Here is a 20,844-nt window from a genome sequence, read left to right as displayed (position 1 = left end):
TGTTTTGGTATGAAATGTAATGTGTTTTTGGTATGCTTTAGGTATGTTTTTGTTCAATTGAAGTTAGCTTTGGTGCATAAATTGATAGGTATGTTTGGGAATATTTGAAATAGGTACCTAATGGTCAATTTTTATCAAAAACAGAGTTCACATCTCGATGAGCAATTTATCTTGTCACGATGTCGATCGACGTGACTCACGTTGTGACGTCGAGTGGCCTGAGGTCACAACGTGACAAACTATTTGGCGATGTCACGATGTCAACCTTGAAATTTTAAAAATTTGCAATTTGGTCCTATTTCGAGCTCAGGTTGACAAAAGAGCTTTTGTAAGCTCAAATAAGACTTGGTTTTGATTGTATAACTATAAATGAATGTGTTTGACATTGAATTACATGTGATTATGATTATTTTCTTGTAAGTTAAATGTAATTGCTTCGGCAACGACTGTAGCATCTGGTAGCTCGGACTCGACGATCAGGTCAGGCGATAAGTATTACTCGAAATGTGTTTCGAGACATCAAAACTGTGAACCTAAAAATCTACAATAACATTGCCATATCTCGAGACATATTGGACTTTATCTTGAGAAAAAAGCCCCATTGTCCCTAGACAAGGCAATTTCAAAGCCAAATTTCTACAATGCCATGGCAATGTCTTGAGACATGAAGGCCATGGTCTCGAGACATACAGACTAAAAATTTTAATTAGGTGATATGAGATTTAAAACAATATTTACATGCAATTAATCTTTATTATTAGATAAATTATGTTCCTAAAAACATAATAAGGACCTGGTACCATTTGTAAGATTCCAATTTAAAACTATTTGAATTCGTAAGTAAATGTTTAGTGTTAAATGTAACGTTCATTGCCCGAGCTTAATCGAATAAAGGGTGTTACACATGTAAACTTGTAAAGGAACATTAGCAACCTACAAAGATTGTATTTTGCTTAAAAATGGTAAAAACAATTTTCTTTCTTGTTGTTTCTCCCCCACAAATTTGGGTCATTGAAGCACTATTTAAATTCCAGGTGATGACGATTTACAAGTTTTTGAAAAGATTAGTGCTTCTTTGGCATTGGAAGGATTGTTGATTACTTATTTATTTTCTCTCCTTGTTCTTGAAACAATATTTTGTTGCATATTTACAAGATTTTTGAATCAAAATCCATGGCGATTGTTTATCAAATTACCCAAGAAAGATGAATGACTTCCTTACCAACATCATCAAATAAAGGCATTATATGGAATAAAAAAATATTTCAAAATATTTATAATTTTAAATAATTTTCAAATTTTTTAATATATATATTTTACAATTTTTATAATTTTTAAAAAATTTTATTCGAATAAAACTTGGTCAACATCCACATCAGTGGTCGACAGGAACACATAGTATGTTCTAATCGATTGTTGTTTTTTAAACCCCATTAACGGCAAGGGCCAAAAAAGTGTAACAGAATTATAATTCAAGTACTAAAATGGTACAAAAAAATTTAGGTACCAATATAAAAAGATGAATATACTTCAAAAGCCAAATGGTGAATAAAAACCTAGTATTTAAAGTGTAAGGACTATTCTAATTAGACTTGATCATGGGCTGTAACACCCCTAACCCGTATCCGTCGTCAAAACAGGGTTTCAGAGCATTACTAAAATTTGCAGATCACAAAAAAAAATTTCAATTAAATATTTATCGATTCAATGAATCATATAAATAAATATATTACCATTCAATCAATAGCTTGGCATTTGTATAGGCATCAAGCAACAACATTGTTAGTACACTAGTACATATTTCATATAAATTCAACATTGATATACTTATTTTCTCGACATGTCACACTTGAGTTTAATAATTGTCTTTACTTACATAATTTCCTTGTATCAACATATCAAAGATAATCATATATGTACATGTCATGAAACATATCATTCTCTTACCGTTTCTTCATAAGTATATATCATTTATTTCATTATATCAATATTTCATGCTCCATCATTTCCATATATTTTATGTATATTTATTCCGGTAATAGTTTATATCAAACTTAACATAAATTATATTCCATGTACTTATACTTATTTCGTTTATCTATCTTCATAATTATTTCATACAACTATTTTGTACATATATTTCCATATGACCAGCTCTTGTAAACATTTCACACAACCATTTCATATAACCATTCGTCATCTGATACATATTACCTGAATATCAATTGTTCAATAGATGTCATAGCGTCTCCCATCTACGGTCTTATTTATCTTTGACATGATGCCATAGTGTCTTTCAACTATGGTCTTACTCATTTTCTGTCATGTTGCCATGGTATCTTTCAACCATGGTTTTATTCATTTCATGTCACGTTGCCATGGTATCTTTCAACCGTGGTCTTATTCATTTCCCATCATGTTGCCATGGTATCTTTCAACCATAGTCTTACACATTTTATATCATGTTGCCATGATATCTTTCAACCATGGTTTTATTCATTTCATATCATGTTGCCATGGTATCTTTCAACCATGGTCTTATTCATTTCATGTCACGTTGTTATGGTATCTTTCAACCATGGTCTTACATATTTCATTGTTTACACCGTTTCTTCTATAAGAAACTAGACTCAATAAATTTCATATTTTATTCATCCTATAATTCGATTTCTACATATTTTTGGTGAATTTTCAAAGTTAGACTATTGCTGCTGTCCAAAACTGTTTTAGTGTAAAATGTTAATTTTCATTTTGCCCCAAATTTCACAGTTCATACAATTCAGTTCTTATTTCACTTCTAACTTGAAAATTCTATCAATTTAATCCCAAATTCAATCATTTCATTCAACATGAACAATATTTAGAAATCTAATAACTTTCAAAATATCAACTTAACTTCATCAAAACCTTATTCCAAAACTTCTAAAACATCAAAATTAAAAGAAAAGGACTTAATTGACTTACCTATTAAACTTCTAAGCTTCACACCTTCAATTTTCCCTTTTCTTCTTTCTTTTCTCTTTTTCTTTCTTTCCTTCCCCTTCTCTCTGTTTAGTTTGCTTTTTCTTCATTTCTATTCTTTTTTCTTTCTTTATTTCCTTTTATATATATATACACACATATATTTATATTTAAATAATAAATATTATTTATTTATTCATGTGTATATTATTAGTACATTTATATCCATTTATAACCATACATTTGTCATTATTTAATGTATTTATCATATAAAATCTTATAATATAATTATTTAATTAATAAATATCTTTTATAATTAATAAATATCCATTAATAATTAAATACTTACATTACAAATATATGTATTTTTATCCATACACTTGTATATTTTATTTACTATACATTTGTCTTTATACTAATTTATTTATCATATAAATATCTTATAATATAATTATAATAAATTAATTTAATATCATTTATTACTAATAAATACATATTTTATAATTAAAATCTAAGTAAAAATTTTGGATTTTTACTTTTTATGCCGCATCACTTATACTAAATGGCATAATTGCCATTTTGGTCCTTTTTTATTTTCTTTTAATCTATAATTAAACTTTCACACTTTATTCAATTTAATCATTTTACCCAATTATCCTTAATTAAGCTAAATTCAATTAATTAAACTCTAATTAACCACTCAATTAACTTTTTAAATATTTTTGATAAATATTTACGGATCCGTTTTTCAGTAACGGAGACTCGAAAATACACTTTTCTGATAACCGTAAAATTCGGGTTATTACATTATCTATCTTTTAAAATTCCATCCTTGAGTCATCATTTAATTTGGTAAAATTGTGATTTAGTCCCTCATAGTTCTTCACCTATTCAATTTGGCCCTAATCCATCCATTTTCCTTAGTTTCTAGATCATTCCACCCTTAAAATATTTACACTATTGATCCTTCAAATTTTTCATATTTACACTTTAACCCCTTAAATTTTGAGTATTTACTCTTGTGCAACAAAATTTTTCTCACTTTTACAATTTAATCCTTTCTTGAATTAATATATCATAATATACTTCCCAGTATTGACATAACTCAAAATTTCTCTTTTTGTCACTTTATTTCCTTATTTTACTATATCACGGATAATATTTTACTGTAAAATTTTTCGGGGTATTACATGGGCCAGGTCACTCTACTGGGCCCGAAGACTAGCCCAAAAAGTGGGAGAGTTTAGACGAAAATATAGGCTCAAAAAATAAGCTTTGGCAAAAAAAATGAAACCCATTTTCTAAAGGGGTCGAGTCTTGGGTAAGCTATTTTTGGCCCATGCTCAGCTTGGTCCGATCCCAATTTGTAAAGAAAGAAACAAACCTGCTGCATTTTCCATTGTTTTGGTGTTGCTTTTTTCACTGTTTTGCTGTCATTTCGTTATTATATTGTTACTATTTTGTTGTTATTTTATTGTTAATTTTGCTATTATTTTAAAGATATTTCCTTACTAACTTGCACATATCTTAGTGTTATTTAAGCATAAATATTAAAAAAATTTAAATTTGTTTTCAATACGGGCGAATCGAGTCCGGCTCGAATTTTAACATTTTTATCCGGATCGGGACATAAATAAAATTTTAAGTCAATTTTTTAGATAGAACCTAAAATTATGTTAATACCTAACTCGACCTGACTTGACCCGAACCGAACCCAAACCCGATCCAACGGACCCAAATCGCATCCCCACTAATTTTAATAAATTCTATAAATTTTAAAGTCATTTTCAAAGTTCTCATAAGAAGCTTCATCCAACGTGGAAGCTAAAACGTTACTTATCATACACGTTTTATAAAAAACGATTTTAACCAAAAGCATTTTCCGCCATTAGTAATTTTTATTTATTTTTCGCAAAAATGTATTTGAAAAAAAAACCATCATCTCATCTTGATTCATAAATTGTTTTTTTTTAATTTTCTATTTTTGTAATTAAATATAATTTTTTAACATTTAATTTAATTTTAAGCGAACATTTTTGCCTTCTATTTTATATATTTATAATAAATATAACAAAAAAGTCAAAAAAAGAAAAAGAAAAAGAAAAAGAAAAAAGAAAAAAGAAAAAAAAGAAAGCAAAGTCTAATTGGCGAAGAAAAGTATTAAGCATATAAATGAGTGGCTCCCGCATTCCCAATTCACTATTATATAGGTAAACCCAAAAATAATTTTTTTTTAAAAAGTACGTCAATAGAAGGATCTAGAAACCCTAATGAAGTTCCCCTATATAAGGTATCCTTAAGCCTTGCATCGCAGAACTGCCTCACTCTGATATTTTCTCCTCTTTCTCTCTATTCGAAATTTGAAAACTCTCTCATTTTACGGTATTTTTTAGTGTGTTTTGGATTGGGAGGTTAGAGGCTTATCATCAATGGCGGATACTGAGACGTTTGCTTTTCAAGCTGAGATCAATCAGCTTCTTAGTTTGATTATCAACACTTTCTACAGCAACAAGGAGATCTTTCTTCGTGAGCTTATCAGTAACGCCTCTGATGTAAGTTCTATTTTAATAATAGTTTTTTATTTTTTTATACGTGATTGTATGGATCTGATCTTACCTTATTCGATGTTGATGGATTTCTTTTTGTTTGTTTGTTTCATGATAGAAATGTTGGAGTTTATTTTGGCTTTGGATATATGTTATTATGATGTTTAATGCGTAATTTTCTGTTCAGTGGTTGTTTGTTTTGATTTGCATAATGCTTTGTTAGTGACAGATTTATAGGGTTTAGCTTTTGTATTTTTAGTTGGCCGTTAATTTATGCTTATTGGAATTTAATTGAAGCCGTTTGTGGTTAGTACATTTTTTTTGGTTTTTTTGAATGTAAAAGAGTAAGTAAGAAAGATCTCGTGAATCCAATGCGTGTAACATAACTGAAATGCTCTTTTGGTGTGGTTTTTAATTGGTATATGATGTTAAATCTTTTACCTGTAGGCTTTGGATAAGATCAGGTTCGAGAGCTTGACAGACAAGAGCAAGCTTGATGCACAGCCTGAGCTCTTCATTCATATTGTTCCAGACAAGACCAATAACACTCTATCAATCATTGATAGTGGTATTGGTATGACCAAAGCTGGTAAGTACTTTATTATTTTTACTTAATTGTTGTGTAATCAGTTCTGGAGTTTCAATTTTGAACATATTTTAATGTGATATATATTTCTGTTGTTTAGATTTGGTCAACAATCTTGGTACAATCGCAAGATCTGGTACTAAGGAGTTTATGGAAGCACTGGCTGCTGGTGCTGACGTTAGTATGATTGGTCAATTTGGTGTTGGTTTCTACTCAGCATACTTGGTTGCTGAGAAGGTAATTGTAACCACAAAGCATAATGATGATGAACAATATGTGTGGGAGTCCCAAGCTGGTGGTTCATTCACTGTCACCAGGGATACATCCGGAGAGAACATTGGTAGGGGTACAAAGATTACTCTGTTTTTGAAAGAGGATCAACTTGAGTACCTTGAGGAGCGACGTTTGAAGGATTTGATTAAGAAGCATTCTGAATTTATTAGCTATCCAATTTCACTTTGGATTGAGAAGACCACTGAGAAGGAGATTTCTGATGATGAAGATGAGGAGGATAAGAAGGACGAAGAAGGGAAAGTTGAGGATGTTGATGAGGAGAAAGAGAAGGAAGAAAAGAAAAAGAAGAAGATTAAGGAGGTGTCGCACGAGTGGTCTTTGGTGAACAAACAGAAGCCCATCTGGATGAGGAAGCCTGAGGAGATTACCAAGGAGGAATATGCTGCTTTCTACAAGAGCCTTACAAATGACTGGGAAGAGCATTTGGCCGTCAAGCACTTCTCAGTTGAGGGGCAACTTGAGTTCAAGGCTGTCCTCTTTGTCCCCAAGAGGGCTCCTTTTGATCTCTTTGACACAAGGAAGAAGCCCAACAACATTAAGCTCTATGTGAGACGTGTCTTTATCATGGACAACTGCGAGGAGTTGATTCCTGAATTCCTCAGCTTTGTTAAGGGTATTGTCGACTCAGAGGACCTTCCTTTGAACATCTCAAGAGAAATGTTGCAGCAAAACAAGATCTTGAAGGTTATCCGCAAGAACTTGGTAAAGAAGTGCATTGAGCTCTTCTTTGAAATAGCAGAGAACAAGGAAGATTACAACAAGTTTTATGAGGCATTCTCAAAGAACCTCAAGCTTGGTATCCATGAGGACTCTCAGAACAGGACTAAAATTGCCGAATTGCTCCGCTACCACTCCACCAAGAGTGGTGATGAGATGACCAGCTTGAAGGACTATGTGACCAGAATGAAGGAGGGTCAGAATGATATCTACTACATCACTGGTGAGAGTAAAAAGGCTGTTGAGAACTCTCCCTTCCTTGAGAAGCTGAAGAAGAAGGGTTATGAGGTCCTTTACATGGTTGATGCTATTGATGAGTATGCTGTTGGACAGCTCAAGGAATTTGAGGGCAAAAAGCTTGTGTCAGCTACCAAGGAAGGTCTTAAACTTGATGAGAGTGAGGATGAGAAGAAAAAGAAGGAAGCTTTGAAGGAAAAGTTTGAGGGTCTTTGCAAGGTCATCAAGGATGTGCTGGGTGACAAGGTTGAAAAGGTTGTGGTTTCTGATCGTGTGGTTGACTCACCTTGTTGTTTAGTGACTGGCGAGTATGGGTGGACTGCAAACATGGAGAGAATCATGAAGGCCCAGGCTTTGAGGGATAACAGCATGGCTGGTTACATGTCAAGCAAGAAGACGATGGAGATCAACCCGGAGAACCCCATCATGGAAGAGCTGAGAAAGAGAGCCGATGCAGACAAGAATGATAAATCTGTGAAGGACCTTGTTCTCCTTCTCTTCGAGACTGCTCTCCTGACCTCTGGCTTCAGCCTTGATGACCCTAACACCTTTGGCAACAGGATCCACAGGATGCTGAAACTCGGCTTGAGCATTGACGAGGATGCAGGTGAAGCTGAAGCTGATGCTGATATGCCCCCATTGGAGGATGCTGATGCCGAAGGCAGCAAGATGGAGGAAGTTGATTAAGCCTAACATGTTTTTATATGAACTCTAATCAGTAGATTTATCGTACTTTTGAAGCATCTGTTAGCTTGTTTTACATTTTGTTTGGTGCTTTTGTTAGTTATTTTCGAGTACTTTTAAATGATAAGTGCTGTTTTTTTCTGGGATATTTATACAGTTTCTTACTGCCATATCTTCCTGTTTTTGATTGTTCCCAATCCACTGGAATTGTGACATTATGAATGGCTATCCAAAATAAATTCCATATAATTTAATTACTTGATTAAATCAAATTACTTTATATATATATGCTTGACACCTTGAAAATTTACTTAACATTGTACCATAACTTCTGCACATGTTGGAATTCAAAAGTTTGCAGGTGAGGAGTAATTAAAGCCCCTCGAACTTTCTCTTTTGTTACATATTTATCAGCAAAGTAGAATCCTGCTCAAATATGACATCCACTGATTCTTTTGCGCAGGCAAAAGTAAGCACACAATCGGTAGCCTAGCGCCATAGCAAGTAAAATCCATACTTCTTGCAAGCCTCCATCGAGGTTAACCGTGTCAAACGAAGGTGAATTCTGCAGAGTCCGACAGCCGCCTTTGCTTTGACATTCGTACAATTGATCTCCAGAGTATTGCACTTTCACCAGGAGCCTAAAGCCATAGTACATGAAAGATAAGTACTTCATCCACCTCATAAATTTCGGTATATGCTGCAAAACAAAAACAACACACTCCACATATTTTAGTGAACTCATTCATAGTTTTCTCTAATGAAGACTTGGAACCGATTTTCATGGTAGTTTTAAAGTACCTGGACATAGTAACCTCCTGTTAGAAGAAACAACATCAAAACCAAAGAGGCCATCATCCCGGCCCTCTTAATACTCAAAACTGCAGCCCCGAATAGCTCTCCTGCTCCCTAATTTTGTTCATTTGTTAGGTTTTAAGATTGCATTAGTTGAAAGAGATATTCGAGTCTTTAATGAAAATAAAAGTCTTATATCTGAAATTGCTTGACTTACTTGGCTTATAATTGCTATCAGTAAGATGGTAAACAATGTGAGGAAGAAACAAATGACTGTTCTCTTAAAGCCAGCCATGAAGTAGACAATCAACATGAATGATGTAGGATACAAAACATGTGCTACCATGTCACACAGAGTGCTGCAAACATAGTATACACTTAACCTGTACATGTCGGCTTTCCTTTCTTTCACCAAATAGACCTTTTCAAAAGGAAAAACATATACTGCTCCAAAAATTGATGAAGATGTCCAAAAAATGCATATGTAGAATAGCAGACCAACCTAAAACAAAAAAGAGTGTGGAAAACTGCACTTTACGCATACTCATTAATGTAATAGCGATTCAAAGAGTTGTATAATGAAGTTTGAGAAATATTTACTTGATCCCTTAGTTGAGCCTCGGTTGCAGCACTGGATTTCCACCAAAGTAGACCTAGTAAGACTGCAACTCCTAATGATTGTAGTAATCTTAGTTTATCGAAGTAATCCCGTCGTCTTTCTCGAAAGGTTCTCTTCATTATTATCATGAACTGCTCCCACCAAGTTATTGTCCAGTCTTTCTTAACTTGAATGGCTAGTTGAAGTTGTTGTGGCGCCTTGGTACTTCGATGATTCTCTTCCTTTTCCTTTGGCTCCAAATGAGTTTTATACTTGAGTTGAAGATACTAATATGATGTAAAGAAAAAATTGTTTTCAGGAGAAGATCATAGAAAGGGATTCAATGCCCACTAAAATTGTTAGTTTGAAGGAGTTTATACTTTGATTACAGCCCTGTCTGAATCAGCAGTTCCTTGAGATGCCACTAGATCTTCAGGCAGAGTTATGTCATTAACTTGACCAGTTGCTAAATCAAGCAAGAACTCAGCTGGATTCATTGCTATTTCCGGAATGAATCGCAATGATGAAAAATATTCCATGCACTCTCTTGCCTTTCCGGAGTAAATAGGGTAGCCTTCCGATATCAGGAGAAGCTTGTCAAACATGTGAAACATTCGGCTTGATGGCTGGTGAATTGTTGTGATTACAGTTCTCCCTGCCTGTAGAACATCAACCATTTACTCATTTGTTATATGAAAATGGTGCATTTTGTACATGTTATGGTCAATTAGGATACCTTAGCAACTCCTTGAAGAATATGAATAAGTTTATTGGCTGAGGTGGAATCAAGACCGGAAGTTGGTTCATCAAGCAACAACAATGAAGGATCAACAAGAATTTCATAGCCAATACTAGTCCTTTTTCTTTCTCCTCCTGATATTCCTTTAACTAATCCTCCCCCGATTCTCGTGTGACGACATCTACAGTTATGCAACAGATAACTTAGAAAAGAAGGTAAAAGTTCTGTTTATTATCCCAGTGAATATCATAGTTCATACCTTTCAAGGCCTAGCTCCTTCATAATCATCTCTACTTTTGCATACTTTTGTTGCAGGCTCATGTCACTCGGAAGTCTCAGAAATGCTGAAAAAACTAAGGTTTCTTCCACTGTTAGTTGGGGAAGCAAGATATCATCTTGTGGCACAAATCCAATCCTGCAAGAAAATAGAACACTCAAAATCGACTGAATGACGAAAAAAAGAAAAGCTTCGATAAAAATGAGCTAACCTTCGTTTAAGAGCCGGATTGTAAGGTATGTCATTGTATGTAATGTTCCCTTTCACATTATCTGTCAACCTTCCACCTATTATTTTTAACAAGGTTGTTTTGCCACTACCAGAAGGACCCATCAAAGCTAGGATTTCACCAGGGCCAGTGCTGCCTGTTACACCTTTAAGGATCTCCTTGTATTTATCTTGTTCCAAGTTAAGTTGCGAGGCAAACTTTGACACCACCACTCGCACCGGGTTGATTGAGGCGGCTTGGCTACTTCGAACCTTGTATTCCACATCTTCAAACTTCATTTACGAAACCAATCAAAAAAAGTTAATACCGATAAATATCAAATAAATCAAAAGAACCCAAGAAATCAACTACCTTGAGAAATATGGGGAGAGGGTGGTCTTTATCAGCATACACGGTGTAGTCCTCAATATCGATTTCAGAGTATCGGTTTCTGAGGTAAGCCTGAGACATGAACTCAATGTTATGACCAAAACCATTGCTTCCTGCAATCTGCATAGACCCCATTGTTGGTGGGGACAATGGCATTGGCATGTCCTCAATTTCACCCTCTTTTCTATTTTCCATAATTGAAAACCTTTAACTAAATAGTTGTGTGTATATAAAGTGGGTGTAAAAATGAAGTGAATCAACTGTGATGAACCAAATGCTTGCCTATATATTGAGGGGAAGAGCCTTGGCTGGTAGACCACATGCTTTCCATTCTATGCCTGCCTGCCCTTGTTTTAATGAAGTATTTTTCAAATAAAAATACAAACTATATGTAGCCAGAAGAACATGCCAAGAATATGAATTTGATTTGGGGTTTTATTTAATTTTTTTATTTAAATTATCTATTAATTCTATCTAGATTACTATTATTAGGAAGTAAAATGTTGCAGCAATTATCATTGGGAAAGTTTGCAATATTCAGATGTTTATACTACTATATCAGAAGGATGGATTATTTGCATCCAAACATAAAATAAATTTTTTTTTAAAAAGATGGATTATTATATTATACTTAGAAGATGAATTGGTTTATTATATTATACTTAGAAGATTGTCATAAGTAAAAAATAAAGATATACTAAGGGATACATGTTTGAATTTTGAAGACCACATGTTGATAAAAATATTCATGAATTTCAAACATGAATGTAAAGAATGAAAATATAAAATATAAAAAATTTTACAACTAAATTTATAAATAATTATAGAAATTTATTCAGTTATGTGGTTGAAGCTTGGGTAGTATGACATTTTTATTTATTAATAAAAGTACTCGGTAGGGTATTTGATAAGATTTGAACTGTTACCTCTTCTATTACATTTAAAGATGAATATGTGATACTTATAAAGAATACAGTATAAATATATGAATATTTTAAATATTTTATATTTTTTATTAATAAATAAATATATTAATATTATAAAAAATAACATTCCACTTTTACCTTCCTTTACAAGTATCCCATTATCAAATATCATACCATTTGCTGGAGTTAATTGCCAAGTGTTACACATCCTGTTCTCAAGGTTCTCAAATTTATGGGTTTCTTTGTGTCACAAAACCAAATAATCTTATAGGACCCTACCCTTTGTCTTTGCAGACAGTGAGTGTCCAATATTTTGGTGCTTATGCATCAAAGGGAGACTGATGATCTCTGCAACAGCTTTAGGGCAGAAGTGGCTCGACGAACCGAAGACAAATCGAGTTTGATACAATTGGTATCGATGCGGCGATTGCCGATGCATTTTAGAGGACCCTTATGGCTACGGTCTATTTTAGCTTGTACCGATATTGGCCTGAGATTCTATGAATAGAATTGATAGTGCATGCAGCTTGCAACAATGGCAATTCAAAGGATTCTCATTGCAACCAACATAAATCCAAGATGAACTTCTTGTCACAGCATAATTAAATTTTAATGAAAATAAATCCCGATTTTCTATGGTCTATTTTCTTTTTAATGAACATAAATCTTGATTAGTTGGAGATTATGTATTGAATGCTTGTTTATTGGTTGGATTGAATGTTTGAATTGTTTAACATGACTTGGTAAGTTTGAGATCAAGTAAAAATGATGATTTGCTGAACATAATGACAGATATGGAATGAAACATTGAAACAGGTACCAAATGATTTAATTTTATCAAAAATAAAATCCACGTCTCGACGGTCAACTTTTCTTGTCGAAACGTTGACCGACAGTGAATTACACTGTGACGTCGCGTGGTTGAGGTCACGACATGAGAAATTGTTTGGCGACATCACGACGTGAAGGAGGTGACATTATGATATCGACCTTAAACTTTTAAAACATTGCAATTTGATTCTATTTCATACTCGGGTCAACAAAAGAGCTTTCACAAACTCAATTAAGACTCGAAATTGTTTGATTAACATGAATTGAATGTAATTGGCATTGGTATGCATGTATAAATGGTTGTATACTATTTGATTGACTATAGTTGCTCCAACAACGAATATGATTATATATGTGATTTCATTTAATATTATCATTAAATCAATAACAAGATTTTGATACTATTGACAAAAGTTAAGGTTATCGTGAGTATCTAAATTTGAGTTTCACTGTATGCAATTATTGCATATGGATTTCAATTTGATACGTGCCATCTTTTTTAAAAATATTTTTTTATAATAATTTGAACTATCAAATTAACTGGTTCTTATTGTTCAAGTTGGTTGGTATTATCTAATTTTAATAATATATAAGTATTGAGGATTAAAGTTATTATTATGTTAATTTTAAAAACTGTCAAATTATATTTTCGTTAATAATTTAGAGGTTAGTGACAAAAAAGAATACATCAAATAGATAAGTGACTATTTTGTAATTTTTCATAATTAGATGATAAATAGTTGATTCAAATGTTGTTTACCCTTTAGTTTAATGGTTTTTTAAATTAAATAATTTAAATGCTATACAAAATAACAATATATGCAATTAAACAAAACAAAAAAAAAACTAGCCTAGTAGACGACGTCGTTTGCAGTCAATTTACGTTAATCATACGCTGTAGTTTTTGACACGGTGATTATCAAGACCGGCTTTCTCTTTTCTCCCCTGTTTTTTCGTCTCTGCGTTTTCTTCAAGAGCTTTGAATTTTATTCTATAAAATTGTTCTGGTTTTTTTTAATTCATTCAAAATTTTTCTGAAATACTAAACCCTAAACCCCAAACAAATTCTTAAAATGGAGATCACATTGCCTTTAGATAAACTATGTCTACCATCAATAACCAAGTAAATTACTCTCTTCTATTTATTTTATTTTATTTAAATTATTGCTTTTTTTTATTGTTTCAATTCATCTAATTTTGATATCATACTAATTTCTTTTCTTCTTCTTTTTCTATTTAATCAAAGTGGGGACAAAATTTATGTAGTTTTAGTAGCTACTGGAAGCTTCAATCCTCCTACTTTGATGCACTTACGCATGTTTGGTAAGTTTTTTAAAATTATAATTTGCTTTCATTTTTTTCTTCATTTTTATGGGTTTTAATTTTTTTTTTAATTTTTATATGGTTAGAACTGGCTAGAGATGCGTTGAATTCAAATGGGTTTTGTGTTATAGGAGGCTATATGTCACCTGTAAATGATGCTTACAAGAAAAAGGTTAGTCTTTTTCTTTACTGAATTATTTATTAATGGTAGAATTTACCAATTTTTGTTATAATCTTAGGTTTTGATTCATTAGCATCTGGAGAAAAATTGGAAATAATTTGGTTAGTGAAATTTGCTAGAATTCAATCACTAATGCATTGGATTATAATCCAAAAATGAATAAATTAGAGGATAATGGCAATAGCTAGTTATATGTGCTTATCTTGTTGTGTGGTTATATATACTACAATTGAGTAGCTTTGATTGATTATGCAGGGCCTTATAGCTGCTGATCATCGTATCGAGTTGTGTAATCTAGCCTGTAAAAGTTCCGATTTTATCATGGTTGATCCTTGGGAGGTACTGTTTCTCTTTCTCCTGTGTTCGTTTTGCAAATTTGTTGGAAAACCCGAGTTGAATAGTAAGGAACATCTGTTGCATTTGCAAAGTATGACTTGCCTTTTAAAGTGCTTTTTTTTCCCCCCATTCTCATTTACAGGCAAAACAAAGCTCTTTTCAGCGCTCTCTAACCGTTCTTAATCGAGTCAAGAGCTTCTTGATTGAGGGTGGACTGATACCTAAGGGTATACAAGCAAAAACTTAAACTTTCTTTCCTACCAATACACATAATTTGATAGATACAGTTATGCATTATAATCAGTTTGCAATAACCGGTTGATGCTTGATTAATTGAAAATCTAGATTCTTGTTTCCCGGAACTGTCCCTGTGAACCATCATATTTTTTAAGTTTAACAAATGAACAATTTTTAATTTCAAATAACATACTATATACAACCAAATGAATAAATATTAGAAGCTGTATCAACATGTATATGGGTCATTCATACATTTTTGTCAGCTCAAAAGGTCATATAATATATTTATCTCATGTTTAATGATACCATTTATTAACTTCTTTGGTTCGTTTGTCGAAATCAGATGTATTGGTTGGGATAAAATAGAACTATGAAATGTTAGATCCAATAAAAAAAACAACCTACAAGGTTATTGAATTGATAATGAGGAGTGGAGATACAGTAACGATATCGGTCTTTTTGCAGAATCCCTTAAAGTCATGCTTGTTTGTGGTTCTGATTTAGTTCAATCTTTCAGCATTCCCGGGTTTTGGATCCCTGAGCAGGTATATGCTTATTAGTCTCTTTGTATGGTATTGGTGTTAAAGGACGATGGGGACATTAAGGATATATTTTTTGGTCTAAATATAATGCGTAGAGCATGCTCTAGCTTATCATATGAAGGCACTAACTTTGGAATTTGCATCAAATTTCAGGTTAGAAGTATATGCAAGGATTACGGTGTGGTTTGCATTCGTAGAGAAGGACAAGATTTGGAAAAAATCATCAACAACGATGAAATTTTGAATGAAAACCGGGTTAGTAGTGGGATTTCTCGATTCTTTCCTCTTTTTCACAAGAAACAAATCGAGGTCTCAATTCCCGGTCATTACCCTTGATGATATTTGAACTTCAATTGGCTCTGGAAAGGAACATTAGAGTCCCACAAAGTCATATATGCTGGTTTCTTTCAGGATAAAAGGCCCATCTCACTGATTTTGGCACATTTGCTTTTGTTTTTTTCAGGATAACATTAGAATTGTCGACGAACTTGTCCCGAACCAAATCAGTTCAACTAGATTGAGGTAAAACAGCATTAGAACAGCATTACTTTTCGGTCTATTATAGTACTGGAAGATATGTGCAACTTTGTTTTCGAGTCTGATTTTGATGGAGATTCCCTTGTTTTCTTTTCATTTTTGTTTCAGGGAATGCATTTCAAGAGGATTGTCTATAAAATATTTGACTGTAGATGAAGCGATAGAGTATATAAAAAAACAGAATTTGTACTTGGAACTAAATGAGAAATGAGGATTGACTAACTGATCAGATTAATGAATTTTCAATCCTTTGAATAAAGAAACTTTCATTGCAGTGGGAGGAGTTATATATTATGTTACTCGGATTCAGGTGCGAGTGTTGTATAACCCTATGTTTCAGATATGAATATTTAAAAATAAAAATTCCGAGCCACATAGGTTATATGTTTTCATTTATAGAGAAGCAGCAGCTCTAATTTCTTATATATATATATATATATGTGTGTGAACTTAATCACCATTGCTGTTAAGTCAAAATAACTTGAAATGCCATTATTGATATTGGAAATGTTGTTTAAATTGGAATGAATCATAAATTGGTTGGGTAATCAATCCGGAGAGTGGCTTTGAACTGATTAGATCAGGAATCGGTACGGATTGATTAAACTAGCTAAAAAAATAGTCAAAATGGGGTTTTAAAATTTTGTTATTTGAATTTTTAATAATTTTTTAATCTGGATAGTTGAATCAATGAATTAATGATACGATAAGTTCAATCACCAGTTAAATTTTAAAAACATTTGATAGTACTTTAAGAAGAATAAAGAATCCAAGTAATATGGGTGTAATCCAAGTAACATGTTTTCATTTTTATACACGAGTATAATCGAGTAAAATTTAGTTAAGTTTATTAAGCTTGATTAAGCCTATTTCCTAGTAAAAATGAACATGATTCTCATGGTTGAGTTGAAGTAGTAAAAATGAACATGACTCTCATGGTTGAGTTTGAATTTGAAATTGAAATTTTTCAATACTAATTAAAAATAAAAAAAATTCCGTTAAACCTATGAGTTATTCAATTCAAATATTAGTATATTTGAATTTTACTCATTAAATAGTTCGAAATTTGACATTCAAAAGCTCGATCGAATCTACTGTAGATCAAACTGCTCAAACTTGTTAAACTTGGTTAAGCGGTAAAAGTATTATAAGAGATTTGTATTAAAAGTTAAATTATATTTTGTCTCTTTTACTTAAAAAATAAATAAATTAATCCTTATACATTAGATCAAAGAGTAAACTCATCTTTTTTATTAAAAATTGACGTGGCTAATGAAATAACTACTACGTATAAGGATTAATTTACTTTTTTTTTATTAGATGAGAGAAAATGTAATCCGACTTCTAATATAGCAACATCTTTAAATAAAAAAAAAACTTTAAATTTATAAGTTACTCAAATTCAGCTCCAAATACATTAAAAAAGCACAAGCAATCCTATTACTGTAACTGTTTAAACCATACCAATGAACAGATACATGTTCAAGTTCCTTAAGCAAAATGAAAATTATAACCCTAACTGATGCCCACACTGTATCTGTGTACTTGCCTTCTCCATATATCCCTAAACAACGGCTACTTTGATACTATGATTATCTGTTTATTCAAATTAAATTTGCTTTTCCCTTTTTTAATCCATATTTTCTCATTTGAACACATCAAATGGATCCAAGTTGTTATCGAAAGGAGCCTGCTGCGATGATGATCCAGCGGCACCACCTGGAGGAGCACCATGGTTGTATCCACCCATGATGGCTCGGGCGGCGGCGGAGGTGGCGTCCGTCATCCCTTCCTGAAACCCCGCATTGAAAGGCGCGACGCCGTGAGGGGGCGTCATCATTGGCCCATATGCATTCCCGCGCTTCAAAAAGGTGTCCCCGCGCAGTGAAGTCCTCTCGTTTTCGGATTGCCTGTACCGGGTCAAGTAAACGGTGAGGGGCTCCATGTAGTCGTCGAAGCCTAGTTTTCCCATGGCACAAAGGATGTCCTCGGCGGTGACGGTCTTGCGTTGCTCGCTTTGGCAGCGTTCGTTGGCTTCCCCGGTGATGAAACTGATGAACTCCGAAACGCATTCTTGGATGGTTTCTTTGGCTTCGTCTGAGATTTTGGCATGGGGTGGTAGGATGCGGCGCATGATGCGGATCACGTTGGCTATTGGCATGTACTGATCCTGTTCGCGCAACACCGGGCCCGGTGGAGGCATGGTGCTGACGGCATTGGTGTTGCTGGTGTTGGAGATGTTGCCGGCGTTGCTGACATTGGCAGTGATGTTGAAGATGTTGCCGGCATTGCTGACACTGTCGGTGATGTTGAAGATGTTGTTAACGTTGTTAATGGAGTCCGATGAATCACCATGTTGAATGATACCCAAACCTGGAAAAAAATATAAAATTGCACTTTAACCCCTAAAATTATTTAAAATTTAAAAATTAACCTAAAATAAGTAAGAACTATAAGATGGTTAGTGCCATTAACACACAAATAAATTTAAGTCCTAAAAAAAATAATAATAATAATAAAATCTTCTTCCATTAAAGCATTCAAAGAAAGAGAGAAAAAATCCAAAAGATAAAAGTCATAAGTAAATGCTACCTCCGTGTCAGAGGGATTCTATATACACGTGTAAAATCCTAAGTGGCTTATTCCAGGCGTTAAATGGGTCCCACTTTTAGAGAAAGGGGCCCAATGAGGTACTAAAAAAGGGCCCCACCTATCACTGTTTAGATTCTTTGTTGGGAGTCTTAAAAGTCAAACCCTTTTTCTCCTTCTCACTCTACAGGCTTTGACTTTTCTTTTTCCCTAAACAATACATAAATAAAAATATACAATGTATTTGGTTTAGTGATTTTTAGTTTAAATCTAAAAAGGAAAAATGAAAAAAAAATAAAGAATAAAGAACATTTTAATCCTACTTTATTGATTGAATTGATTTTAAATCCGTACAGATAAATTTTTGACTTTTTAACGAATTTAACTCAAATAAATTATTAATTTTAATTCAATTAATTTGATTGGTCGATCTATTTTTTATATACGAAGAAAATTATTTAAAATGATTGGTTAAACACATATGTTATTAATTGAAAGAAAAAAGTGTTTAAAGAGACTAAACTAGAAAACAATTGAAAGCAAAACAAGATTTAAAAAAAAAAGGAAAAAAAAAAACTTCTTAAATTAATTCATAATTAAAAATTCTTTGTTTATAATATTTATAATGATTTATTTTAATTAAATAAAAAAGGATATAAAAGTGTATTTGTTTTTAATTATTATATTAGTTATTTAATATTTTTTTTCATCCACTAACACTAAAATCCAAAGAAATCAAACTTTTTACCACATGGACCTAACAAATATTTATAAATACGTGTAGATGTGTGGAAATCAGGTATTTAAAACACAAAGACGTGTTTTAAAATAACATACAATAAATAATAAAAATATAATTTTATCGAATTAATTTATAATACAAACTCAATCAACAACATTATTAATATACACAAACATATATATATTTGAAACACAAAAGACAAAGGTGAAGAATGAAGCAAGCGTTACTATATGAACATAGAGGAAATTCAAGATGAAGTCAAAAAGATGGTCTAAATATATTGCTTTTAAGCTTAAACCCCGTCGAGAAACAATCAATGGTGAAAATTTATTTTTTTTCAAAAAAGGACTTAAAAAAGGGAAAATTTTGATATAATACATAAAAAAAGAAAGGAGATTTGCGATGAACAACATGCAAAAGGGAAAAAAAAAAAACCAAGTCAATAAAAAAATAAAAGGAAAGAACTGTTGATGCATGCAATAAACCTTAATCATTTTGAGGATAAATCTGTGTATTTTTTATAATAAAAAAAAGAGCAAAAAATGGGTATTATATGTATATCAAATAAAATAAAAAATATATCTAGTTGAAGGGTGCTTTACCAGAATTTGATTTTGCAAGCTTGGGAAAACGACTGAACTCATCACCACGTTCCATGATTTTTAAGGGTTTGGGTGTTGAAAGCTTAGTTTGTGTGTCCTTGGAATGGGAATTTGACCATTTTTATAGTGGCCAGCACAGTCCATTTGGCAAACCGGCGTTTTAAACGAGGAACTTACTATTGCCGGTCACACCAACTCTCTCATTGTACACTGCCCTTCCCCCTCACCGGTATTTACAGGTGGTGGCCCCTCTAAAACGCTTTTTCTTTTTTGTTTTTAAATAAAATAATAATAATTTTATAATTATGAGATGCAAATTTTCATTTACTGTAGTTTAACCTTGGAAAGTGCTATTTTTGGTATTATTAATTTTTTAATTATTTTCAAAATTTTAATTATCCCGCTTAAAATGTTATGTTGTAAAATTTATAAAAAAATTATATATTTATAATGAGTTTCATTAATTATAGGATTTTTTTAACTATTATAATTATAAATACAAGTTCAAGTTACCATAAAGTAGAATCAAATTATTACAGCAAAAACGAACTAAGAACTGTTATAATCTTAGCCTAAAGCCAGCAAACCAGGATTAATTGGACAAAAAATCCCATACATAATATTATTTTTTAAAAGACTAATATTATTTTTTTTATTTTTTTTATTTATAAGGGGACCACAAGGTTAATTTTCCCTTTTTCTGGGAGGGGGGCAAGGTCGTTACGCGACCCCTTAAATTTGTCCCTGGTTGATAGGATAACGTGATGATATGTATCCAGTTAACGTATTGGACAATATAAAGTAATACAAGACAATCTAACTCACCACTCTCCGTATAAGGCAATGATAACAATAAAATTTAAAGAAAATGCATTAAAAACCTATAATTTCTTTTGTTTTTTAACCCATCATGGTATAAGACTAAAAAAAACCGTTTATTGAGTTAAGATTTAACCTTGGTTT

The 20,844-nt window shown here is 32.5% G+C and overlaps 4 protein-coding genes across 6 annotated transcripts; 2 read left to right on the top strand and 2 right to left on the bottom strand.

The window, feature by feature from the left end:
* The first annotated feature begins 5,367 nt into the window (after positions 1-5,367).
* Positions 5,368-8,030, top strand: LOC107926191 (heat shock cognate protein 80-like). Its single transcript, NM_001327258.2, is given in 3 exon segments — positions 5,368-5,513; positions 5,955-6,096; positions 6,194-8,030. Coding segments are annotated over 3 exon segments (2,100 nt in total). The 5' UTR covers positions 5,368-5,390; the 3' UTR covers positions 8,029-8,030.
* Positions 8,031-8,287: 257 nt separating this feature from the next.
* LOC107926193 (ABC transporter G family member 26) lies at positions 8,288-11,463 on the bottom strand. 2 transcript variants are annotated; one of them, XM_016856988.2, is made up of 9 exons: positions 11,015-11,463; positions 10,646-10,935; positions 10,417-10,572; positions 10,155-10,338; positions 9,799-10,077; positions 9,421-9,705; positions 9,038-9,322; positions 8,827-8,934; positions 8,288-8,725 (listed from the first exon to the last, which is right to left on the bottom strand). In XM_016856988.2, exons 1-9 carry the CDS (start codon positions 11,225-11,227, stop codon positions 8,456-8,458), a joined length of 2,070 nt encoding a protein of 689 aa, XP_016712477.1. In that variant the 5' UTR covers positions 11,228-11,463; the 3' UTR covers positions 8,288-8,455. The 2 variants fall into 2 exon arrangements, with proteins under 2 accessions (XP_016712477.1, XP_040931554.1); XM_041075620.1 differs by having other exon boundaries at positions 8,288-8,666.
* Positions 11,464-13,712: 2,249 nt separating this feature from the next.
* LOC107926140 (nicotinamide/nicotinic acid mononucleotide adenylyltransferase) lies at positions 13,713-16,321 on the top strand. 2 transcript variants are annotated; one of them, XM_041075619.1, is made up of 9 exons: positions 13,713-13,912; positions 14,036-14,112; positions 14,244-14,284; positions 14,549-14,632; positions 14,772-14,856; positions 15,335-15,414; positions 15,565-15,666; positions 15,875-15,933; positions 16,057-16,321. In XM_041075619.1, the coding sequence occupies exons 1-9, from the start codon at positions 13,863-13,865 to the stop codon at positions 16,157-16,159; spliced, it is 681 nt and encodes a 226-aa protein (XP_040931553.1). In that variant the 5' UTR covers positions 13,713-13,862; the 3' UTR covers positions 16,160-16,321. The 2 variants fall into 2 exon arrangements, with proteins under 2 accessions (XP_040931553.1, XP_040931552.1); XM_041075618.1 differs by having other exon boundaries at positions 14,199-14,284.
* Positions 16,322-17,311: 990 nt separating this feature from the next.
* LOC107926211 (nuclear transcription factor Y subunit B-9) lies at positions 17,312-19,975 on the bottom strand. Its single transcript, XM_016856999.2, has 2 exons — positions 19,882-19,975; positions 17,312-18,321 (listed from the first exon to the last, which is right to left on the bottom strand). Exons 1-2 carry the CDS (start codon positions 19,934-19,936, stop codon positions 17,594-17,596), a joined length of 783 nt encoding a protein of 260 aa, XP_016712488.1. The 5' UTR covers positions 19,937-19,975; the 3' UTR covers positions 17,312-17,593.
* Positions 19,976-20,844: the final 869 nt, after the last annotated feature.

The sequence above is a fragment of the Gossypium hirsutum genome, chromosome A08 (genome assembly GCF_007990345.1).
Source record: "Gossypium hirsutum isolate 1008001.06 chromosome A08, Gossypium_hirsutum_v2.1, whole genome shotgun sequence".
Taxonomy (NCBI): Eukaryota; Viridiplantae; Streptophyta; class Magnoliopsida; order Malvales; family Malvaceae; genus Gossypium; species Gossypium hirsutum.
The sequence above is the reverse complement of the archived record's forward strand: the minus strand, read 5'-3'. Positions and strand labels throughout refer to the sequence as shown.